We start from the raw sequence: 27,331 nt of genomic DNA, 5'->3' as shown, positions 1-27,331 counted from the left end.
ACTTGATCCTCTTAACAACCTTGGAGACAGGTATTGCTATTATACCCATTTCATAGTTGAGGAAACTGAGGCCAACTGAGGTTACATGACTTGTCCAGGGCCATGCAACTAATAAGTGTCTCATTACAGCTATGTCTAAATTACCTATGATGGAAAGATAGAAAGAGGCAAAACATAATGGTAGAATATTTTATCTTTTCATAATTTCTCAGTATTTTATCCCATATGTTAGAAGTCAGAAAAACAAGGGGAAAATAACTTTTGAGCTGAATGCCAAAGCTATGTTTGTTCTTTGACTCATGGACAAAGATCTAGGCAGTTATCTGCCTCTGCACATGTAACAAAGGATTAAAAGAAACACGGTATAGCAGCTTGAGTTCAGAGCACCACCTGGTAACTCATATATTGTACTCAGAATCAATTTAAATCTCTTGACTAGATTTTTGACACTCTGAGCATACATAAGTTTTACTACAAGAGAATAACCTATATATTTATGCAATATATGTGTGCTACACATCTAATGTTACATTGTGGAGGTGATTTGGAATTTTGACAAGATGAGAGGAGGAGGGAATAGTATGAGCAAATATTCACGATGGTAAAGAAGAAGTCATATTTGTGGAATAGTGACTACAGTAATCTGATTTGTCAGGAGCAAATGGTATCTGTGGGGAAGGAGTGGGAAATGAGATTGGAAACAACAGATTGAACCAGACTTTGGAGAGCCTTAAATGTCAGGCAAAGGGCTTGGATTTTATTCAAAAGGCAATGTTGAGTTATTGTTGCTTTTGTAACATGGAAAGTGACATTAGAGTAGCACAGTACTAATCTGGTAAGAATATGTGTTTGCCAGCTAGATGGGTATTTTTAGGCCAGTTAAGAGGTCATAAGATTCTTAACTAGGAAGTGACTGTGGCAACATTTAGAAGCAAATATATTCAAGATAGCATGTTAGAATAGACATGTTAGGTCTAAGTGACTGTATGGAGGAAGAAGGGATAAGAAGACTGCATCCTTTTCTATTCATTTGGCATGGATTGGCACTGGCATTAGAGGCAGGCAGGCATACCAGTGAAGAGAGCAGTGGACCTGGAGTCAGAAATACCTGAGTTCAAATATGACCTCAGACAATTAGTAGCTGTGTGAAATGGAGACAATGACAGCACCTAACCTCCAGGGTTGTTGAGATGATCATGAAATAATATATGTAAACAACTTTGTAACCCTGCAGGTACATATAAATGTTAGATATTCTTTTTGCACTTGGAAGGATGTTTGAAGGTCTTTGGCAATAATAGAGAAATTCGTAGCAGGACTTTTTTTAATCTTTATTTCTTTGGGGGGGAGATAGGTTCCATTTAGGGTACTGATATTAAGTTAAAATTTTGCAAAGAGATCTAGTAAAGACATACATTAGCCTTTGGAATTATGGGACTGAACCTTGGGAGAAAGATAAGGGCAGCAGATAAAAATTTTGGAGTCGTCAGCAGGAACAAACTATAAGAGACAATAAATTTAGAAGAGAGAGAGAAAAAGAGAGAGAGAGACAGAGAGAGAGAGAGGAGTGTTGACTACAGTATTAGAGAGTGAGTGGAGAGAATGAATACATGAAGTGCGAGGATGCAGAGGAGGCAGAAAAGGAGAAAGAGAAAAATAGCTCAGTGAGCAAGGATTGGAACTAGAAGTTAGAGTTTTAAGGAAAGGATGGTCAGCCATGACGTATAATGCAGAAACATTTGGTGTTTAAAATCGGTAATATATGTTCAATTCGATGGCGCTAGCAGAAGCCAAATCATATTGGGCTAAGGAGTGTGACTTCTAAGGAAATAGAAACCACAAGTCTAAGGAGACTCATTGATAAAATGAAGGAAAGAGAGAAAATAATAAATCAAAGGGGCAGAAAGACTGAGAGAAGGTTTCTTTAGGCTAAACAAGACCTGAATAAAATTACTGGCAGAAAAGGCAGTATTTAATGGGCAAGAACAGGTTGAAGACATTATAGATAGATGTATGCTTATTGAAACTATGTCCTACAGGAAACTGGAGAATATAGATGTAAGTATTCATAGTAAAAGAGGAGGAAAGCAGGATAAAGAAATCAATACTGAGGATAATCCAAATTACTGAATTGTTATTTTTCTTGGTTTCAGGATGTTTATGTTTATATACTTATATGTCTGGGTATGGACATGTGTATATGCATAGCCAATAAAATTTTCCAATTATGTTTTGCTTAGTCTAAATTGATTAATATTCCATTTGCACACATGCACACACACACACACACACACACCCCTAGTAGTAAGTGAAAAGCAGTCAAAATCATGCACAGTGCCTGAGTGTTTGAGGGACACAGAGACCACCCAGGGGTTATCTGGAGGCTTAACTCAATAGCCAGTGGATCTAAACTAGGAATTTGTTGGTAGTCAAGCCAAAATCATTAAATCTGTAATCAAGACAGATAAACAAAAGGAGACAAGGGAAGATTAGGGCTGATTTGGAGCAGAGCTTGAAACATCTGGCAAGAAATTGTTTTCTGAGATCTCAGGGCTCACTTGTTTTAAAACATGCTTAGTTTAGGTAATCGAGAGTTGACTCTACTCTTATGGAAGCAGGTCTCATCTAGTAAAAAAAAAAGATTCCCCAGACAAAAATGCTTTTTGGTGCTTTTAAGCTAATATAAGCCAAACTTAAGTTTAAAAAAAAACTTTGCTGCCTTTTATGTCACAGTAATGACTAACAGCATTCTTTTCTTACCAAATGTATAGCATCAGTGATCACCAAAAGATTATAGCAGGAAGTTTTTTTCATATTAAGTTCTGATAAATTGAAACTAATTATTATATGTTTTCCTCATTCCTATTACATGGAAAATAGGCCCGATTTGTTTCTTTATATAAAGGATGTTTAAAATATCTCATTTGAGAAATAATAAAATGCTTTCTAATACTTTTGTGACTTCTAGTTATGTTAAATTGCACAGACACATACATATATATCAATTTTCATAGCATTTTATCTGTATACGTAGTCTATTTGAAAATTTAATTTTATAATAATTTAGCTACATTTTTAATGTAACAGAGTAATACAATTTTATGTTTTCAAATTTTAATTGGGCCAAAATTTTGTTGAAATACATCCCTTCCAATTAGAAGCATGCATTTTTGGTGAAAGCACTGGGGGAAAAATGGGAGAATCATTATACTTGAGAAAGGGTATTTTTCCTTAATGAGAGCAATGGCAATGTTTAAAAAGTTGGCAACATTTATGGAGAACATAAAGTAGAAAATGAAAGAATATACAAAGTAGTTACACATTTTCAACTACTTCTTAGAGATATTAGATGCCATTATTTCTCTATTAAATGTATCTGGACTATTGCAAGGTGGACTAGGTATACTTTTGATCACTAATTGAAGCAGCTAAAGATGTGGCCATGTCTTCAGCATTAGGTAAAACTAGTGATAGCTGAATGACAATCCTTGTGATGGCTACAACTTGTTGGTAGACATTCCAGCACTGGGAAGTAAAAAAGAAAAAAAAAAACTACTTCTCCATTCTAACATGTAGTAAGAGGCAGTATAATTTGCATCAACATAAGTTAATAAGCATTTCTTTTGTGCCCAGTATTTTGCTAAATCCTAGAGATACAAAGACAGACTCCTGCCTTTATGGTTCCCTTTTTTAGGTTAAATATTAGGTTTTTATTTAAATTAAATTCTTCCTCTTAAAATGGCTTATATATTTGATACATTTTTAAATACTACATCAGGCCTAGGGAAATATATACCATATAACCAAATAGTTCTACACATTTCTAACCATTGATTCATCCAAGAATTCTACATGCTTTCTGGAGAGGCTAAAATATATCCTTATAAACCAAGCTGGGCACTGTTGAGAATAGGAATAAACAGACAAAAGCTGAAATCTAATAAACAACAGATTTCCTTGTCCCTAGTGCAAATGCCTATAGTTGGGGAAAGCTTACATATAGTATGATCAATGACCTAAGGAGAGAACAGGCAACAACTTATACTTGAGAGGTAACAGAATATGCTTTGAGAATAAGTGAATTGTGGATTCAGGGGAGAAGCAAATACTACTTCAGACAAAACAAATCAGGAAGTCCTCCTGAAATACAAGAGTTTTAAGTGATCTAAAGTTATTCCCATCTATATTAATGGGCCCTTTAAAAATATTGTGGCTCGTAAACTGGCAAAAAGCTAATCACTGGTTAGTACTGATGTTGAATAGAATGAACACCTTCATTTCAAACAACTATCATTTTATTTCTCAAGCAATGATCATGTATTTCTTTTTAATATAGCTATTTTGAGTATCATACCCCCTACTTGAATGTAAATTATCTGAATCAGGAGCCTCCTCACTCAGTAGCAAGCTAAGTACTCTGTACACAAGAGATACGTAATAAAAGCTAGTGAAATTGAATGTGATTTATCCTATTTTAGAGTATCACAAATTGTTTTCATACAGGTATTGTAATTTTCAGACATAGGATTAGAGACAAAACAGTATTGGTTAGAAGGCAATTTAGGAACTATGACTTTACATTATTTTTCATTCCCATTGATTTGATTATAGCAATTCCCTGTTAATTACTCAAGTGCAATGTGATCTAATATTCTTCAAATGAAATAAGTTCTTCAAAAATAACAAAGGTTAAATAAGTAATATTTTAAAAGTATTTTGATACATACCAGAAAATTGAGGACAGAAACTGTAACTTGCCTGTTTCCAAATGCTAGAAAATAGGAAATACAGGAATTTTCATATTAATGTGGACGTTAATCAGGGAGGCAGCAGGGCACAGTGGATAAAGAATCAACCTTAAAGTCAGGAAGACCTAAGTTCTAATTGCATCTTTGACATGTACTGATTATGTGACCTTGGATAAGTTGCTTAACCTCTCAGTGTCCATTTCTGACTATAAATTGCAAATCAATTGTTTATCTTTGTTGATTGGAGGAATTTCACTACCAATAGTTCTTGATATCAATGAAACCATATATTCAGAGTTGCCACCTCTTTATCATCATCTCCCTAAGAAGTAACTAATCCTCCCATCCCCCTAATAGTAACTAGGAACTCTATTACATGCAGAGTACAGATACTCAAAAATTCACAATGTATTTAGCTATATTATCACTATCACCAATGGGAGTACCCTGTGAATTATTCATGGCAGAGAGCTTCCAGTATGGAAGCTTCTCCTGATGGTAACTTGTCTATAACTTACAGACTTACAGGTTTGCTTGGCACTCAGAGGTTAACTGCTCAAGGTCACAAAGTGAGTATGGGTCAGAAATGATGCATAAACTCATGTCTTCCTGACTCAGAGGCTAGCATTATGGCACCAGTATCTTTGCTATTTAAGACTAGGCTTTTATTGTGTTCCACGGCTACTTCCTTAACTCTGATTTTGAATAATACTATGTTAAAGAACAATGAAGTCTATTTTATCTGCTCAGATTTAATTGACTCTGAACATGGATTTGTTTTACAACAGATTTTCCTGTATACAAGAGTTTATCTATCAATATATATTTTCTTAAATTTCTTTGCCTTGAAATTGACTATAGATGGTAGGCACTTGGGATACAGCTTTCCTCCCCCAGCACATTAATTGACCCTTTGGACTTTGAAGGTTTCTAATTTATTTTAAAATGAGTTGGCCAAACACAAAAGATGTTATTTTGGGGCAGCTAGGTGGCACAGTGAGTAGAGCACCAGCCCTGGATTCAGGAGTACCTGAGTTCAAATGCAGCCTCAGACATTTGACACATCTACTAGCTGTGTGACTTTGGGCAAGTCACTTAACCCCAATTGCCCTGCCATCCCCAGTGCCAAAAAAGATGTTATTTTTGTTCTATATCAAATGATATTGAGAGAGGAAAAAATAAGGAAATCTCTTTCTTTCCTCAACATCCTCCCCATCACTATCCTACCCCACCCCTAACCATCAAGGTGAAATATTTGTATCAATATTGGAGGAAAAGACAGAAAGAAGAAAAGAAAAAGCCTAAAGGACCCCATACCATATTACTTTCTCCAAGAATATGAGGCTATGAGAAGAAAAGCAAATGCCAAGGCAACCTGGCAAACCCTGCATTAGGTATCCTGGAAGAGCTAGAAAGCCAAGGGCAGTTGACATTCCAAAGAGAAAGTTCCAAACTTAGTTAAATTGAAATTTACAATTAAATGTATTCCATTTACCTCATAATGACTCTGTAGATAGTACCCAAATTAAAAAGGTAGATTTTTTTCCTGTTTTTAATTTATTTTAAAATGAAGTGCCAAGTTTTTCAATGTACAGGAAAAATAGTATTAATACTTTAGATACAGATAGACTCTTGATGTACTGCATGATTCCCACAGGTGCTGTCATGAGGAATGGGAATTTGAAGATTTCCCTTTTAGCTAAATACTAACACCTCAATTGTGAAGTCCAAATCCACTATCATCTAAGAATAGCAGCAGCCCCAGCTGCAGCAGTGACAGTAGCAGCAAAAGTAGCAGTAGCAACAACAAAACAAGCTTTGTTAGAGGTCCCACTTTAAACCCATAAGGTTATATAAAATGCTGTGCAATTTACAGTCATGTATTAATTCACCTTTCCTAAATTATTTTATGTACCTGTACTTATTTTAAAAAGTGAAAAATTCCACTTGCTGTATTGAATATTTGGCTCAGGGTATGCCTACATGATATTTACAGTTATTATCATGGGGAACTCTTCTTATTGTGAATATTCCCTTAACTGATACAGATTGGTAACTCACCCATAACTTTCAAGATACAAGTTTAAAGATTTCACCCAGGCCATACTTACATAGCAATGCATAAGAGAGTAGTCTTGAAACCAGGTCTTCCTGGCTCCAGGGCTGCCACTCTATGCACACATACACATATGCATGCACACACAGGCACACAGACACAGACACACCTAGAGAAAGAAAAAAAAAGGAAGAAGTAGTACTGCATAGCTGAGAGAGTACTGGAAATTAGAATTAGAAAGACCGAAGCAATGGTACTAGATTTCAGACAACTCTCCAAGACTATTAGTTATAGACAGGCTGTAAGAAGCCTTAGTGAAAAGAATTCCCATGCCAGGAGTTCTTCTGTTGATTAATTCAAAATTCCTTTACACATCAATGTATTTGAATGTGTGTATATTTATATGTATCATATATATATGTATATATATATATATATATATACATAAAATTGTGTCAGTATATCTATGTCTAGGGTTGTACATGATGGTGTGTAGAGAGGACAATTAATGTAATATGTCATTGGTAAAGAGAAGGCAGTGTGGTATTCATGCTCTTTTGTCTTCATATCCTCCTTTACACTAAGATTGTTGGACATTTCATAACATTCTGTCTCCTTTCTGGTAGTCATATGAAGAGGAAGAAGAGAAAAAAGAACTGTAGAATAGAAATTTCCCCCCTTTCACTATTATTTAATACCTCAATTATTAGTAACCCTGGTAAAATTTTCATTGGTGGACCATGTGGAATCATTTGACTGAAATGATGCTTTTGGTTATCTGTGAATTTTATTCACCATTAGTAAGCATAACTGCAAATTTACTGGAAAAGAAATCTCAGATTTTTATTCAATACTACATACATGGTGGTGTGTACTGAGGGTGATTAATGTAGTATGCAATCCAAGAAGTGAATCCCCAGTAAAAGGCACATCCCTATAATGAAAACACAAATATATTTGAAATATAATTAAATTAAACATGAAATGAGCACATTATTTGAAACTCTACTATCATTTTATTAATCTTTGACAATCCTTAACATCATGCATTTCGTAGTAACCTTAACCTTATAGTAACCTTCTTAGACCTTTTGCAATTACGAATTTTGCTTTTAGTCCTTGGATGATTTTAAAAATTAAATTATTATTTCAAATTTAGAAGTGAGAGTTGTAACATTCTTAACACTAAAGAAAACCTACATCTTAGCAGATAATCAGTTACTTGGTAAATCATCAACATGATATTTTTTAGACTAACATCAGAAAACTCCTTATGGCAAGTTAATGATATATGATCAAACTCATCAAAAGAAAAGGTTACCAAAAGAAAAACATCACTGTTCTTGGCTAGTGACTTTAAAAAACACTTCAATCTCTTTCCTCAATACTGATATTTTGTTGTACTCAGATCTGTAAAACAAAACTGAAACCTAAACTCAATATGAGTTTATATAGAGACAATTTCCCTCAAGGAAGGCAGAAAACTACTATTTAATTTGTATGGCCTTTGGGGACAAATGAGTTAATTTCCTTGATAACTGACACATACCAATTTATATTTTAAAATTTTCTTTTTAGTAAAATTTTAAGATTTTCAACATTTATCTCTCTCAAATACATCTCATATTTCTCTGCGATCTTAAATAGCATATATAGATAGCACTGTACACACATTATGTATCTGCATACAAACACATATATACATGCATACAGACATACATACCCACATACATATACATATATGTAAATGTGTTTCAGTACATATGTATGTATATACGTATATGTGTGTATGTATGTAATATGTGTTTAAAAATCATCTCTATTGCCACTGAAATCCTACTATCATTTTTTATTGTGACTAGAGGAAAGTCTGAACTATTGATGTCTATACTTGTGGACAACTCTCTCTGGAAGGTCCTGCCTAGATGGAAGCTTTGAATATGGATTGTTGTCAAAGAATCATCCTTAGAGATGCTCATCGATGAAAGATTGTCAAACAACTCTTGGAAGGGGTTCATATTTCATATCAACTCATGGAATCATATGGGGACATCATGGAGTAGTAAAAAGAGTACTGAGCTTGGAATCAGAGGACCTGGGTTCACATCTCAGCTCTGATATTTACTGCCCTTTGTGACCTTGGGAAAGTTGCTTTCCTCCTTTGGCTTTAGTTTCCTCATCTCTAAATATGGTTTTGAACTAGATGATTTCTAAGATCCCTTACAGTTCTAAAGTTACCATCTTATGATCTAATAAGAGCTGATGTTTCAATCTCCATCAGTGAAATGAATGCCTACACATAAAACCAGTCAGTCAATAAGCATTTATTGAGTACCTACTACCAGTCAGTCACAATAATTATGACTTTGAAAATCAAGTGCAGAACGCAAAGATGACTTTAAAGTTTATTGGGGTGTGTGAGGCTGTTTCCATCTAAATGATCCAAGGCTTATATGCCTCTAGTTCTTGTACCTGTTTTACAGCCTCCTCTCTTGCTGTTAATGTTTAATTAGATGAGAGGGTTAGGAGTATTTATTTAAGAAACACACATACACACATACAAACACATATACATACACATACACCACTTTGCTCCTCATGGGATGCAGTGTAATATATTGGAAAGAGTGTTGGCTTTGGAGGTGAGGACCTATGTTTGATTCCCAACTGTCATTTACTAGCTATATGATTTTGGGCAAGTCACTTGACTTTAATGCAAGTCTGGAATGAGAGGGTTGGTCTAGATGACCTCTGATGTCCCTTTCAGGTTCAAATCTATGATCATTTTTTTGCTTCTGTTGGTCTAGCACAATTCCCCTCTATCATGAATTTCATTCTTCTAGTCTCCTTTGGCCTCTAAAAGCAGACAGGCAAGCTGATTCAAATTGTGTCTAAAATAAGAATAAAGAGCCTGTTACTTGACAGTTGTGGTATCTTTTTGTGGCATACCTTTTGGCTGCTCAAAGACCTTTTGTTTTGATGTTGAAAGTTTTAAACTTTCTTTGATCTTTTTAATTCTGTTCCAGATACTTGAAGTTGCCAAGTATTACATCTTCAGGTAAGTGGGATATGATTATTCTAGCCAACAATTTAGGAAAGTAACAAAAAAAAGACTTTTTCTACTATCTTAGTTTGCTCACCTGTAAATTGGGCATAATAATAGCACCTGCTTCTCAGTATTGTTGTGAGGCTCAAATGAGATAATAATTGTAAAGCACTTAGCACAGTCTCTGACACATAGCAAACACTATATAAATGCTAGATTTTTAAAAATATTATTATTACTAACATAATTCCTTAAAGAAGAATTTAGGTCAGGGAATAACGATAATAGGTCATGTTAACAGTTAATTAATTAAAGGAAACAGTAAAATATATATGAATGTGAATTTAAGAAATTCAATACATTTGGTAATAAATTATATCTTCTTAATTTAATAAATAGTCTATTCAAAACTGTTTTAACTTCTTGAACAATTGAGGGAATTTTAGAACCATAAGTATTGGGAGAAATTATTCAGTGGGAAGAAATGATACCATGCCTATATTACAAATTAGACAAAATTCATAGATTGTTTTGGAGTGGTACACATTCATTTAATCTAATATGTAATATTTTAAATAAACTTCACTAATGAATATTCACTGAAACTATTAAAAAGTGTTATACTAAAATCCATATGGTTAGATTTAAGATTTTACACACACACACACATACACACATACCTTATATTGTAATTGTGTGTATATATACATATGTAAATGTATATATACACATAAATACACATATATATGAATATACACATAGTTTTGTTTATTTTTATAGGGAACTCCAAGATGAGGAACCTCAATTTATCTATGCAGGTCAATATCTCTTTTGGAGCTTATAGTCTCAATGAATGGCCCACTATCATAGTATATGACTTAACTAGATCCGAACTAAGTCCCCCAAATCTTTTAGAACTTGATCTGTAAATAAACTGGAATGATAAAAATAATTGAATCTGACTTTGGTAATTCACAACTTAGCAATGCCTGAAAAGAAAATAGTCTAAATACAAGGCTCATTTTACTGTATTCTATATACAGAATTCGGAAAAGACTGAGGCAAAATATAAATTGGTTATGATGACAATAACAAGAAAGTACTTTTTGTGAGCAATCTGATATCAGTTGTTTTTGTTGTTATAAATCTTGGTTACGTGCTCGAGCCAGGCCCCAAAAGCATGGTTATCTCACAAACTATTTTAAGTATTTTAAAAACTCTTCTTAGCATTACTTTTTATGAATAAATGCATTCCTTTTTTTCTAACTCAGTTGCCAGGAACACATTTCTTCCACCTCAGCTGTAGCACTGGAAAATAGCAGTAGCTTCTGAATTTTCCAGTGTAGATACCCTCTGAAAGGGAGTGGCATATGCCGAGGAGATACTTCTGGTCATAATAATTTTTAAACTCCCTTCACAAATAGAAAGGAAAATAATTTCACAAGTCATTTATGCCTTCCCTAGAATTTTGTAAAAGGGAGAGCAGAGGATAGTTTCTGTGTATAGGAGGGAGTTGATGGGTAGGAAATGGTGAAAGAAGACTCTAGTAATTTGGGCAACAAATAGTACACCTCCATTTCAATATCTCATAACTAGCTGACTGTTGAAATTTAGGGGAGAGCCTTCAAGCTGCATCTACCTAATGCCCAAATATGTTTCTCTATAAAAGACTGTAGGTAATTCAATTAAATACATAAATATAAACTATGTGAAACCAACAGGTAGGTATTACGTAAATTAAATAATGTCCTACTTCACTATTGATTATTTGGGTATCATGGAGACACAGCTATGGTCTTTTAAAAAGTATTCTATATTTCCTTAATTGCTAATAGTGAACAGAATCTCAGCTCCCAGGCTTCAAATAAGATCACACCTCTGATACCACAGCGCCACCTAGCATAAGGTTTTGCTAACTGAGAAGAAAGACTACCTACTACCTATAGTTAACTGATATTTTTCATTGAATCATACTAATAAATGTCATTGAATTTGAATGTTATTATTTACAACCTTCAAAAGTATGTTTTTCAGCTATCTGTCCATATAGCTTTATAAATACTGCTTCTGGGCTTTTTGTTTGGTCTTGTTGCACTGCCTATTTACACATAGCACTTGTCAGTATGTTTCCCTCTTAGAGCCTTTGATCATTGTAAAGCTGTCCAAATATATAGTGCAAAACTGGAATGATAGCCAGTCTAACTAAAGATATATGTCACACTGCTAGAGATGTGTTAGCAACAAAACTTTTTAGGTCTGCCAATATACCAGTAAAAAATATCTAGTTTAAAGGAAAAAGACAATTTCTTCGAATTAAATTTTCCATCTATCCTAAAATGCACAATTTTTTCTCCTTTTAACAAAAACAAATAAAAATAAAACAGTCAGGAGTATTTGTTCCCACCTTTATCAAATTTTTCAAAGGCGTGTGCTCTCCAGAAAGTTTATGAACAAACACTGTCTCTAGAAGATGACGGGCATAATGTAAACAGTGGCAGAAACAGGCCAAGCTGGAAAGAAAACGAGAAAGATAGAAAAAATTAAGATCTATAAAGAGCCTACTTTCCTGTCTCATCTATATTCTTGATTTACATTGCACATAACACATCCTTTTGGTCCATTACAATCTCCTATCTTTTGGAAAGAGCCAGTTCTGAAGAGCCATAAGTAGAGGTATAGTGACAGTCCTATTTAACAAGTTATTTGTTCTAAAATTTCCTAAATGAGAACACAATAAATTTTATAGCAGCCATTGCATCTGTTACACTGCAACCTAGTTGATATACCCAGGCATAAATTAGTTAGGACACAGCTGTCTCAGTGCTAGCTTTCAGTATGAGAACTGCAAATGTGCACATATCAAAATGCCTCAAGTTTTGAATAGACAACCTAGATGTCTGAAAAATCTTGAGAACACATTCAGGATGCATTTGACATTTCATAATGTTCAGAATAGCTTCTGAAATGGTTTGGTCAGCCTTTAGCAAGGGCTATTGATGGGAGTAGGAGGAGGAGTTTGTCTTTCATTTCCTTCAGAGACAGAATGATCTTTGTTGTATTCTTTGCCTTATTAATTCAATGTGACAGCAGCTGGGTTTTTTAGTGGTTCTGAGTTACACTGAGCTAGAGTGACAGTTTCAGAATTTATTAGATTGATTTTCTTAAGGATTGTGAAACCACAACCAGTACTCCTGATTTACCTCATAGAATGAACAAAAGACTGCTTTTCTCACTGACAGCAATTAAAATTTTGAGATATAATTGAAAGGATATCTAATGTGTGAAGTTTCTAATACTTTGGTGAACATTCTAGAGTCAAAGGTTAAGTACTTACATCAGCGAAGAAATTACCTAGTAATGTTATTGTATATAAGGTGAAGGTTTTGGCTCCCAGGGGGAATTTATTTTATTAAAATATGTTATTGATTTCCTGTGCAATACTGCCATTTATTTTATGCAAAAAACACCAAGGAAGCAAAGTGCTTTCAGAAATGTTGGGCTTCAATGTACTTCTTATACTTGTGTGACCTTACATACTTCTCTGAATTTCAGCAACCTCATCTTTAAGGTGAGATGATTGGGTTAAAGGATCTGGAAGTCCCCTTCCATCTCTCAATACTATTTGCCTTCTCTTCTCTTCTTTCTTGTTGCTTTCCAATACATCGGTGTTCTGAATTGCTCTCCAAGTACTGGGTCGGTGTCTATAGCTCTTTCCTGCCTTTGTAAAGAGCCATTTGTTTTAGTCATTTGATTAGTATTGAAAGGCATTTTCCTTTCACCAGATTCTATTAACTGTTCTGTAACTCTGCCCAGACCATGTAAACTTCAGCTATATTTATTATTTATTTATCATCCCATGAATTTATTTATCATCCCATGAATTATAATAATCTTGAATGAAAGAGGATACTTTCCTTTTCTCTTCTAGTAGGTCTCAAAATGTGCTGGTGCTATGGTTACTAGTTGATTATATAGCGGCCTGAGGGTAAAAACCACACTTCAAATATGTATTGGAGAACATTGACCAAGCTCAGAAAGGAAATATCATTACTATTGAGGGAACCAAGGAGAGACTTAATGATAAATGTATGACAACTCTACATTAGGGTCAGCATGGTGAAAATGAAGTGTTGAGAATGGAATGGATGTGGATGTGGAGACCAGCATGTCATATGTCTATAGAATCACAGATACTGAGTTGAAAGTGCCCCTATGTCTGTTAGCTTCACTGTGCCCAGTTTATTCAACAAAGATCTCATGTCTTAATCACTTTTAAATGTTCCTGTTAGTCCACATTACACAATTTAATCACATTTAATTCAGAACTACTGTGTAAGACCCACTGTTAAGTCCTGAGGATTCAAAGGGAAAAACAAAACCAAAAACCTAAAACTGATCTCAGGAAGCTTACATTCTACTTAGAAGGGGACATACAATATAAACAGAGGAGAGTAAATAAAAGATAATTTGAAAAAGAAGAAAATAACATCTATAGGGTATCAGACAAGTATCATAATTGAAGGCATATGAGCTGAGCCTTGAAGGATGCTAAAAATGTGTAAAGGCAAAGGTGAATAGGGAGTACATTTCGGGTACAAAAGAAGCTTATATAAATGCTCAGAGGCCATAGATGGGATGCTAAGTTTGAAGAAGAAGATGCAGTATAATTTGAATTAAACATAGACTCTGTGAAAGAGAGTAATATGAAATGAATATGGAAATGGTAGAATTGAGCCAGATTGAAGGGTTTTAAATTCCAGGTTATATAATCCACTAGACTATGGAACCTCCTGGAAAGGTGAGCACACTCACTGGCTTCATGTGGGTACACTCATTGACCTCTTGCTGAGAAATATAGACTGATCTTTGCTGATTATTAGGCACTCTTGGATGGTCCTTAGGGACTGAGAAAAGAATATTATCCCCCTCAATAAGTTACTAAAGCTGTTTACAAGTTCTACCTTTATTTTGCATATGTTATGTGGGACTCCACTAGCTTTTTCTAGGTTTTTCGGCAAGGCTGGGAGGGGATTACTCTCTCTCAGCACCCTCCCAACCCATCAGCTGCAGTGGCAGCTATAACTTGAATACCTAGTGGCAAGAGAATGTGCTTGTCTCTTCTGTTTGTTTTTCTTTCCCTGGTCACAGATAACCAAAGAGAAATTGAGGGAAATGGGCATTCCCAGAATCGCTGACTACCTGGGTTCCTGATTCTACACTGGCTGCTTAGCAGGTGGTGTTTCACATTCCTATTTTTCTTCTTAAAAGCACTAAGAAAGCCCAAGCTTTCTAAAGGGGAGCAGGAGGAGGAGAATGAGAACAGAGAACATTTCAGGAAAGACAGGTGGGAGAACCAGTACAGGTGTAGTGACTATTTGTCCCTCAGCTACAAATTGTAAGAAAAGAAGTGATATAAATAAGGCTGGGAAGGCAGTTCAGAAACAAATGGCAGAGTGCTTTAGGGCTGAGCTGAGGAGACTGTATTTTATTTTATAGGTAATATGGAGCCATTGAAGATTTTCAAGCACAAACAGGTGGTAGGAATAGATCTTTGAAAAGTTTATTCTGGAAGCTGTATGAAAGATGGCTCCCTATAAAGTCTTCCTTTATGGCTCACAGGTGCCTCAGGGATCTCAAAAGCTATGCTATCAGAGTTTCTGCACTTGAATACTTTCTACTACACTGGAAATGCTTTGAATATGGACTCAGCAATAGAATATGTCTATTTTTCAGTGACAAGCCTAATTAAGTATGTAGAGGCTTGTAAAAAGAGTCAAAAGTAAGTTTACAAAAAGATTGGAGAATGACATATTTAAGTGAGTACTTATCCATATTTAAGAGAGTATTTGAGGATGAAACTGGAAGGACTACAAAACCAGATGAAAGTGGAAATGATCTGTCAAGGGTATTGTAATAAACTCTTCTCTTTGACGCTCTGAAAATAAGAGCTACCACTTTTGCTCTTTATTATCACAATCCCTGATGTGTGCATGAGGAAGTTACTAGAAATATTACTAAAGAAAACCGATATGGGAAGAGAATTTGGACTACATAAATTTTAAAATACCACATCTATACCAGAGGTAGAATATTAGCAGTACACTGGCACTTCACGACATATTTGGATGGTCTTGGATGGCCATATCAACTCAGAAAACAGAGAAAAATATAGAATGTTCCTCAGTCCCTTCTCTTTCTAGAGTGAGGGCAGCATAATGGTGGAAATTATTATATAATTTCTACATAAATTTATAAACATTAACTTAACTTTTAGTAATCTAAACATGAGATTCCTGTCCAATGACTGAAAAGTGAACATGCTGCAGGAGGTAATGAATTATAACAACCTAGACATCCTTAATATAAATAGGTTGAAGCTAATTGACAGGATGACTCAAAAGTTCTCCTTGGAGAGGTAAATTAAAAAGTTGAATAAGTTGGTTTTATTCTCACTACAGACATCATTTCACAGAATATTAGATGATTTTTTGCACTCATCATCGGCACTTTTAAAAGATCATTATAAAATAATTAGTACTTACACACCCACACACCATTAGTTGTCACCGAGGATAAAGAGGTATAGAATTTCTACAGGGAACCACAAACCCTTCCAATTAAACCAATCTATACTTTAATGCTTGTTGCTTAGTACAAAGGTGAAAGGGAGGGCAATGGAAAATACATTAAAAAATTCAGCACAGGAGTTAAAAGTTATTGAGGTGTGTAGGCTTGTAGTCTATACAGAAAAGAATTGGGATGTGTTGGACTTGATAACCATAACAATAATTTTATGAAAAATGGAATGATTCCTACAATAAAAGATGAGAAATAACTAGTTAACATCATGAAGTTATTTCTGAATTAGCTGTTATCTGTATAGTCAAATCACCTATTTAACAGGGAAAAATAAAAATTAATAGAAAATTTAAAAAAATAAAGTGTATTTCAGTTAATCAAAATAGATCCTTATGCCAATTATTGCCGTTTCCTAAAAAAAATTATAGCCAATGCTCATCAGTCCCCATAATAAAGAGACCCCCAAAAAATAAATAAATAAAAACCTAGTTTTGCTTTAACCAGAAAACTCTTGAACTACAGGCCAAGAAACAAATTATGGCCATAAGGAGCGTAAATATGACAGTTGTCAAGATACTATTAGGAGATAACCTCTTTTGGGGCAACTAGATGGCTCAGTGAATAGAGCACCAGTCTTGGAGTCAGGAGGACCTGAATTCAAATCCACCCTCAGACACTTGACACACTTACTATCTATGTGACCTTGGGCAAGTCACTTAACCCCAATTGCCCTGCCTTCCCCCCCTAAAAAAGAAGATACAGGAGATACCTTGTTTTCCAAAACTAAGACCCAGAAAACAATCAGTGCCCTGAATTTGGCATAACAACAATCCTTTGCCCTCACTCGATGGACGAACTCAGTCACAGCAAAATCTCAGAATTTTTTTACATAATTATTGCATTTCTTTGACCAGCACCAGGTGTTCTCTGAGCTTGGAAAAGTACCTGCAGTACCCATGTTCTGGTCATGAAGCCCTGCTATGAATTAAACTTGTCTCATTGTGACTGGTACCCCTTATTGTCAGGGCTACAGATCACGGCACAGCCATTGTTATGTGTATTGAGATTTGCCCACACTAAAGCAGGGTTCCCTACTAGAGGGGGCCCCAGCACATGGGTCTAGTTTTCCTCCTTGTTTGCAAGCTGTTTCCCTCACTACAGAAAATAAGCTTCTGTTTTAGTCTCTGCACAGTTGTTCTTGCCTGCTCTGTCTGTTCAGTTCTAGCTTCTGCAGGCCAAGAGGTTATGCCCACTTGACACACGCTAGGCTAACACTAATTTAGAATATTTTTTTCTTTCATAAGATAAAAACAAATTTCCGAGCCGGGAGAGTCTGAAAGGCTGAAGACATGATGCTGTAGGCTCGGAGAGTGCTCTGCTGCGGAGCTGCTCCAGACCAAAGCGGAAGCGGCCGGCCGGGAAATCCACGTGGCAGACGGGCTGGGAGAAAGCTGGGCGCCCGAAACCAGCGGAGATCCCCAGGACTCCCAACACAGGACAGCAGTCTGTGGGAGCGACGAGAGGCAGCGCAACGCCACCGGACGTGAAAACACCCAGTCCTGACGCTTGCAAAACCCAGGAACTCAGCTTCTTGAACTTCTAGAAGACTCAATGGCCAGGTAAAAGGCTCTAATCCCTCCCCCCCTCACCCAGAGAATGCCTCAGGAAAAAAAAAAGAGAACTGAAACAGAGGAGAAAGTAGTGTGGCCTCACAGGACAAATACTAGAAGCTCATTAGTCCCAGAAGGGCAGAGTCGGCAGGGGTCAACGCCAGGAGCCCAGACATAACCTTGCTCCCCCAGGGGAAGTGCCAGACATCAGCTCAAACAACAAACAGCTGAGACCATTGCTGAAAAGCAAGTGCTGGAGAGCACCCAAAGGGAGTGAGACGCCAGGGAGCCGGACCCCTCCCCCACACCTCAGGAAACTGAAGGTTATAATTCTAGACTCACAACCCCCAGAATAAGAAAGCTTGGACAGAAAGCCCTGAGACCCACAGATATAAATTTGTTGTAAAGCCAGCAAAAGGCAAACCAACATGAAGAAGAACACAAAAAAACCAAGGACAATAGATTCTTTTTATGGAGACAGGCAGGATCAAAATATCAACATAGAAGAGGATAGCAATGACACGGTAGATACATCAGATACCTCAAAAGCTAAAATGAACAGGTCTCCAGCCCAAAAAGCACTGCTGGAAGAGCTAAAGGAGGATTTTAAAAACCAAATTAGGGAGATAAAAGAAAATATGGAAAAAATGGAAAAAAGGGAGAAAAATCCACTGATGAAATCAAGTCCCTAAAGAATAAGATTGGCGAAATGGCTACGGAGATTCAGAATCTAGAGAGAGAAAAGGACACCCTGAGAGGTGAAATCAAACAATTGAAAATGGAGGCTCAAAAGCAAAATGTAAACACTAACTCATTCAAAATTAGACTTGAGCAAGTGGAAGCTAATGAATCTATGAGGCATCAAGAAGTAATAAAACAAAACGTAAAGAATGAAAAAATAAAAAAAAAATGTGAACTATCTGATTGGCAAAACAACTAACCTGGAAAATAGATCCAGGAGACACAATTTGAGAGATATTGGTCTACCGGAAATCCACAATGAAAAAAGGAGCCTTGACAGTATCTTCGAAGAAATTATCAAAGACAACTGCCCAGAGGTCCTAGAACCAGAGGGCAAAATAGTCATTGAAAGAACTCACCGATCACCCCCTGAAAGAGATCCCAAACTGAAAACACCAAGAAATATTATAGCCAAATTTCAGAGCTATAAACTCAAGGAGAAAATAATGCAAGCAGCCAAAAAGAAGCAATTCAAATATCGTGGAACTACAGTCAGGATCACGCAGGATCTCTCAGCTTCCACAATAAAAGAGAGGAGAAATTGGAATATGATATTCCGAAGGGCAAAGGAGCTGGGACTACAACCAAGGATCAACTACCCAGGAAAACTAAGCATAATTTTCCAGGCAAGGCGATGGACATTCAATGAAATAAGGGAATTCCAGAACTTCCTGATGAAAAGGCCAGAACTCAATGGAAAATTTGATCTCCAAATACAAAACTCAAGAGAGACATAAAAAGGTAACCATATATATATATACACATATACATATATAAGTCATTCTTGTGAATGGTACAACTATTATGACAAATGAAAGGGATATACATAGTTTGTGAATGCCTGTATAAATTAACTGATGTAAAGATATAAAATATAAATAAGAGATATAAAGGGAGGGCTATGAGGGAAGTGGCAAGGATGTAGTAGAAAAGGGTAAATTACACCAAAGGAAGTGGCACAAAAACAAATTATAGTAGAGGGAAAGAAGGGAGGGAGAAGAGCAGTATTTGAGCTTCACTGTCATCTGATCTAGTTCAAGAAGGGAATAACATACTCTGATAAGTTTAGAAATCTAACTTGTCCTACGGGAAGTGGGAGGGTAAGGGGGGAAAAAGGGAGGGGGTGGGCAGAAGGAAGAGGAGAAGTAGCAAGTGGGTATTGGTAAGATAAAGGAGGGGAATAAAGAGGGAGGGTTAACTGAGGAAAGCGGCAGTCAAAAGCAAAATTTTGTTTAGGAGGAGAAGGGGAAAGGGAGAAATAAAAGCATAAACAGGGGGAATTAGGATGGAGAAAAAGACACAGATAGAAATCATAACCCTGAACGTGCAGGGGATGAACATTCTCACAAAACAGAAGCAGATAGCAGAATGGATTAAAAACCATAATCCTACAATATGCTGTTTACAAGAAACGCATCTGAAACAGGGGGATACACATAGGGTTAAGGTAAAAGGCTGGAGTAAAATATATTGTGCCTCAGCTAAAGTAAAAAAAGCAGGTGTAGCAATCCTAATCTCAGACAAAGCAAAAGTAAAGATAAATCTAATTAAAAGAGATAAGGAAGGACATTATATCCTGCTAAAAGGCACCATAAACAATGAAGCAATATCATTGCTTAACATATATGCACCAAGTGGTAAGGCATACAAATTCTTAGAGGAGAGGTTAAGGGAGTTACAGGAAGAAATAGACAGCAAAACTATAATATTGGGAGACCTCAACCTCCCCCTTTCTGAACTTGATAAATCTAACCTCAAAATAAATAAGAAAAAAGTTAAGGAGGTAAACAGAATTTTAGAAAAGGCACATATGATAGACCTCTGGAGAAAACTGAATGGGGATAAAAAGGAATATACTTTCTTCTCAAAAGTACATGGCACATACTCAAAAATTGACCATGTACTAGGGCATAAAAACCTCACAATCCAGTGCAGAAAAGCAGAAGTAGTCAATGCATCCTTTTCGGATCATGATGCAATAAGAATCATTTTTAATAAAGTACCATGGAAAAATAAGCTAAAAAACTAATTGGAAACTAAATAATTTAATTCTAAAGAGTGAGTGGGCCAAAGAACAAATCAGAGAAACAATTAATAATTTCATTCAAGAGAATGACAATAATGAAACAACATACCAAAACTTATGGGATTCAGCAAAAGCAGTTCTTAGGGGAAGTTTTATATCTCTAAATGCCTACATGAATAAAATAGGGAAAGAGGAGAGCAATGATCTGGGCATACAGCTGAAAAAGCTAGAAAAAGAGCAAATTGAAAACCCCCAATTAAATACCAAATTAGAAATACTGAAAATCAAAGGAGAGATTAATAAAATTGAAACCAAGAAAACTATTGAATTAATAAATAAAACAAAGAGCTGGTTTTATGAAAAAACCAATAAAATTGATAAACCTTCGGCCAATTTGATTAAAAAAAAGAAAGAAGAAAATCAAATTGCCAGTATAAAAAATGAAAAGGGTGAGTTCACCTCTAATGAAGAGGAAATCAAAACAATAATTAGGAATTATTTTGCCCAACTGTATGCCCATAAATTTGACAACCTTAGAGATATGGATGAATATCTACAAAAACATAAACTGCCCAGGCTAACAGAGAAGGAAGTGAAATTTCTTAATGACCCCATATCAGAAAAAGAAATTGAGCAGACCATTAATGAACTCCCTAGGAAAAAATCTCCAGGGCCAGATGGTTTTACATGTGAATTCTATCAAACATTTAAAGAACAACTAATTCCAATACTTTGTAGACTATTTGGGAAAATAGGTGAAGAAGGAGTCCTACCCAATTCTTTTTATGAAACAAATATGGTATTAATACCCAAACCAGGTAGAGTCAAAACAAAGAAAGAAAATTATAGACCAATTTCTCTAATGAATATTGATGCAAAAATTTTAAATAAAATATTAGCAAAAAGATTGCAGCAACTCATTACAAGAATAATACACTATGACCAGGTAGGATTTATTCCAGGAATGTAAGGCTGGTTCAATATTAGGAAAACTATTAGCATAATTGACCATATCAACAACAAAACTAGCAGAAACCATATGATCATCTCAATAGACGCAGAAAAAGCCTTTGACAAAGTACAACACCCATTCCTATTAAAAACACTAGAAAGCATAGGAATAAGTGGAACCTTCCTTAAAATTATAAATAGCATCTACCTAAAAACATCGACAAGCATTATTTGTAATGGGGATAAACTAGATGCATTCCCAATAAGATCAGGGGTGAAACAAGGATGTCCATTATCATCCCTATTATTCAATTTGGTACTAGAAACATTAGCTGTAGCAATAAGAGAAGAAAAAGAAATTGAAGGAATTAGAATAGGAAAAGAAGAAACTAAATTATCACTGTTTGCAGATGATATGATGATTTATCTAGAGAATCCTAGAGAATCAAGTAAAAAACTACTTGAAATAATAAACAACTTTAGCAAAGTTGCAGGATATAAAATAAACCCACATAAATCCTCAGCATTCCTATACATTACTGACAAAGCCCAACAGCAAGAGATAGAAAGAGAAATTCCATTCAAAGTTACTGAAGGCACTATAAAATATTTGGGAGTCTATTTGCCAAGACAAACCCAGGGCCTATATGAACATAACTATGAAACACTTTTCACGCGAATAAAATCAGATCTAAATAAATGGAAAAATATCAGTTGCTCATGGTTAGGCCGAGCTAATATAATAAAAATGACAATTTTACCTAAATTAATCTATTTATTCAGTGCCGTACCAATCGAACTACCAAAATTTTTTTTTACTGAGCTGGACAAAATAATAACAAAATTCATTTGGAAAAACAAGAGGTCTAGAGTATCTAGGATATTAATGAAAAGACATGCTAGAGATGGTGGCTTAGCCACACCAGATATTAAACTGTACTACACAGCAGCAGTCATCAAAACTGCCTGGTACTGGTTAAGAAACAGGGGTATGGATCAGTGGAATAGGATAGGTACACAAGTAGGTGAAATCAACCAGTTTAGCAATCTACTCTTTGATAAACCCAAAGAGGCCAGTTTCTGGGCTAATAATTCACTATTTCACAAAAACTGTTGGGACAATTGGAAAATGGTAGGGCAGAAACTGGGCATAGACCAATATCTTACACCATATACCAAAATAAAGTCAAAATGGGTTCATGATTTAGGAGTAAAAGTTGATACTCTAAGTAATTTGGGAAAGCAAGGAATAGTTTACTTATCATATTTATGGAAAAGAAAAGAATTCATGACCCAACAAGAGATAGAGAACATTACAAAATGCAAAATGGATAATTTTGATTATGTCAAATTGAAATGTTTTTGTACAAAAAAAAGCCAATGCAACAAGAATTAGGGGGGAAGCAGAAAATTCGGAGAAAATCTTTGCAACTAGTATCTCTGATAAAGGCCTCATCTCTAAAATATACAGGGAGCTGAGCCAAATATATAGGAACACAAGCCATTCCCCAATTGAGAAATGGTCAAAGGATATGAACAGGCAGTTTTCAGAGGAAGAAATTAAAGCTATCTACAGGCATATGGAAAAATGCTCTGGATCACTACTGATTAGAGGAATGTAAATCATAACAACTCTTAGATACCACATCTCTCCTGTCAGATTGGCTAAAATAACAAAACAGGAAAATGATAAATGCTGGAAAGCATGTGGGGAAATTGGAACATTGTTGCATTGCTGGTGGAGTTGTGAGCTGATCCAGCCATTTTGGAGAGCAGTTTGGATCTATGCCCAAAGGGCTATAGAAATGTTCATACCCTTTGACCCAGCAATACCACTTCTAGGGTTGTATCCCAAAGAAATCACACAAGCGGAAAAAGGACCCATATGTACAAAAATATTTATAGCAGCTCTCTTTGTGGTAGCCAAGAATTGGAAATCAAAGGGATGTCCATCAATTGGGGAATGGCTGAACAAGCTGTGGTATATGAAGGTGATGGAATACTATTGTGCCATAAGAAATGGGGATGATGCAGAGTTCATAACAACCTGGAAAAACCTACACGACATAATGATGAGTGAGCGGAGCAGAGCCAGGAGAACGTTGTGCACAGCCACAGATATATGGATTCCGTGAGGACCAACCCTGACATACTGCGCTTTTCTCAGCAACCTAAGGGGCAAGGACAACTCCAGGGGACTCACGATGGAGAATGCTATCTTCATCGACACAAAGAACTGCGAAGTTTGAATACAGACTGAGGCATACTACATGCTCGCCTTTTTTGCTTCTCTTTTGTTTTTGTTTTTGGGTTTGTTTTTTTTTTTTGGTTCTGTTTCTTCTTTCTCATGATTCATTCCATTGGTCAAAATTCTTCTCCACGACTTGACTAGTGCATAAATTAATTCAATGCGAAGTTATACATGACAGTTATATGAGACTCCATGCCGTCTTGGGGAGGGAGGGGGGAGGGGAGAAAAACTGGAACTCAAAACTATGTAGAACCGTGTGTGGTAAACTAAAAATAAATAAAGAAATTTATAAAAAAAATAAGATAAAAACATATGCAGTGTGTTGCTTTTCCACATCATGTAGAAAAAAAAAATCTTTTAATAAATGCCAGATTCACTGTTCTGCACCTATGTGGCTTCTCAGCATTTTCTACATCCCAGATATATCACTTACTGTACCACTGGGTGGCGCAATCTTCTGGAACTCTCCTTTGCATCATAAATATATGTGAGTCTCATGTAAAAGATGAGGTAGATAAGCAGAGGCCCTGTGTATTCAGCCAGAAAAACCTGGAAATAAGAAGAGTGGTGATTATACATTTGATTATGACATATATCTTAAGTAACGTCATTTTCAGACTATGTTCATGTTTATGCATGAAAAAAGCTGTGAAATTAAAAAGTAGTGAAGTAGATTGGAATCAGAGGACTTGGATTCAAATCCTTACTCTGATTTTACTCCTGAGTGACCTAGCCCAAGTCAATTATTCTCTTTGGGGACTCAGTCTCCTTGGTATAAAATTAAAGGGTTAGAGACTAAATCAAATAGAAACAGACCGAAAGTGCAGCGTATTGACCTAGAAAACCACAGATTAACATTATCTATATTATACTGTATTTTTATTCACCTGATTAAATATTTCCCAATTACATTTTAATCTGTTTCCTGTGGCACTTGGGAATTTGTCACCTCTGAACTATATGGCCTGTTAGATCCCTTATAGCTCCAATGAATGATCCCATAATCCTGTTTCACCCACACTATGTTATGTTAGTAACTATGTTATTCTTCTGCAAAAGTAGAGGGAGAAACTCTTTAAAAGTATTCCCACCCCTATCCCTAGTCTGAATCAGTGACTGTAATTCTCACTATTATCACAGCAACATAGTTTTCATACGATCAGTCTTAAGCAACCAACATTTATCATAAGTTTTTTGAAAATAGTACATATGAATTGAAATCCCACTGATACAAAACAGAGTTCAGAGATCTATGATGGATGAGATGTTTAATTCATTTAAAGAACACTTATTGAGAACATACTATATATGTCACTGTGCTAGGCTCTCCAAATTCTAAGACAAAGTGAAACAGTTCATACTTTCATAATTCTTAAATTTATATAATCCTTGCATCATACAACATATGCATGGATGGGATCTGAGGAGGGAGCTTGCAAAAATAATGAAGAGTTAATAAAAACAAAATTTCATAGAAGGTTTCCTCCTATAAGATAAATGTTTCCTGTGCAAGGGCATAAAAATAGGCGATGGAATGTTGATGTAGAGTGAGGGAAGGAAGAGAAAGAGAAGGAAAAGGAAGAGTAGAAGGAGAAAGAAGAGGAAGAGGAGGAGAATAAGAATAAGAACAGGAAAAAAGAAGAACAGGGAAGAGAAGAACAAGAAGAACAGGAACAAGAATATGATGGAAGAGGAGAAGGAGGAGGGAAGGAGGAATGGAAGAAGTTGGATGAGGAGAAGGAGAAGTTATGTACTCAAAATATCTTCCTTTAATTGAAATATGCGTTTCCCTTTGTCCATGCTACTTCTAGAAAACAAACAGAATCCCAAATTTCAGATGAACTCTTCCTGAATCAAAGATCAGTATCTCACTTTGCAAAAAGAGAGGCACCATACAAAGGGGTTGGCAACCTGACAAAAGCATACAAAGTAAAGTTGAATTAATTTCCATACATTGAACAATGAATACTTAGCTGAATCAAGGTGCCCACAACCATTAAGTGCCCTCTATGTGTCAATAACCTGCCAAGTACTGAGGATATTTCCTGTTTTTAAGAAGCTCACAAATCATTAATAACTTTTATGTTGCAAATCAAGCTAGATGTCATATCATTGTTACTTGTATGAAGCCTTTGGTACAATGATGGACTGGACATTTCACCAACCTGTGAACTTCCCTAACAAATCATAATATCATCTCTCAGTGCTTTCTCATCCTTTAATATTTTTCTCCATGCTTTCTGTTAAGTTCTCAAAAGAGGACTTATTTAATACATGACTTCCACCATTTCATTTTTTTTTTACTGATTCATAGAATCAATGTACCATTCCAGTCTATTGGCTATCATCACAGTTCCCAGATCCCTCAAGACTTATATTTACTATTTTAAATATTGCCAATTCCTTTAAACCTAACCTTGTCTGGCATGGTCTCCAGTCCTGTCACCATCTTGGTTGCTTTCCTCTTGATGGATTTCAGATTGTCAGTGCAATGCTAGGAACAGAACACTTGACTAATTTAGGTTTCCAGGATCCTCTTTCTGAGGTGGCTGCTCACTTCAGCAGATTCCAATTTGTGGAAATTGAATGAAATACAAAGTTCTTTCACTAGGATTTTTTTTGTTTCTATGAATATATATAACTTCATCAATGGGACTACATTTCATGGTAAGAATTGATACCACTATGCAGTGCATTATTCATTTCCAATTATGGTTATCAGAGTGTGTTGTAGATGGAGAGGTAAGCCTCAAACCCCAGAACAATTGAATTCAAGCTCTGCTTCTCACATATACTGGCCGTGTGTGCCTGAGCAAGTCATCTAATCTCTTTTTTTTTTTCTAGGAAACTCCATTGGTGATAAGTCAAAGAAAAAAAAAGTATTGTCTTGCATTGGTAAAGGATGTTTCCTAATCTGATCCTCTTATAGCAATGAAAATCAGAGGTCCTATCCTTACCCTATCCATAATGGCTATGGTAGTTCAGAGGTCGTAAGCTGTATTTCCTTAGAAGTAATACATTCATTCAAGAAAATCCAACTCAAATTAAATAAACATTTATTAATTCTTAACCTTCTATGTGCCAAGAACAGTGCAAGGGGCTGGGAGTACAATGAAAAAAATTAGAATTTTTGCTGCCCCTAAGTATCTCATATTCTATGGGTGTTGACACATTTATTAGATGACATGAAAAATGATATTTTAAAGAATTGAAAATAAGACAGTTAAAGCTTAATGATGGAAGGAACAAAGGAAAAATCTAGAGAATGGTGGAAAGCAAGCTTAGTTGGGGGAGCACAGTGATTGTCCCTGGGTAACCAAGGT

The 27,331-nt window shown here is 35.7% G+C and overlaps 1 protein-coding gene across 2 annotated transcripts in view; it reads right to left on the bottom strand.

Annotated features, from left to right (window-relative positions):
• TECRL (trans-2,3-enoyl-CoA reductase like) overlaps positions 1-27,331 on the bottom strand; it is a 205,892-nt gene that overhangs the window by 23,079 nt on the left and 155,482 nt on the right. For both annotated transcript variants that reach the window (XM_036763427.1, XM_036763428.1), the window contains exons 5-8: positions 24,442-24,557; positions 12,255-12,360; positions 7,666-7,738; positions 4,728-4,771 (exon numbers count right to left, since the gene is read on the bottom strand). In XM_036763427.1, the coding sequence (XP_036619322.1) occupies positions 4,728-4,771; positions 7,666-7,738; positions 12,255-12,360; positions 24,442-24,557 (339 nt within the window). The remainder of the gene's footprint in view (positions 1-4,727; positions 4,772-7,665; positions 7,739-12,254; positions 12,361-24,441; positions 24,558-27,331) is intronic.

The sequence above is a fragment of the Trichosurus vulpecula genome, chromosome 6, assembly GCF_011100635.1.
Source record: "Trichosurus vulpecula isolate mTriVul1 chromosome 6, mTriVul1.pri, whole genome shotgun sequence".
Classification (NCBI taxonomy): Eukaryota; Metazoa; Chordata; class Mammalia; order Diprotodontia; family Phalangeridae; genus Trichosurus; species Trichosurus vulpecula.
The sequence above is the reverse complement of the archived record's forward strand: the minus strand, read 5'-3'. Positions and strand labels throughout refer to the sequence as shown.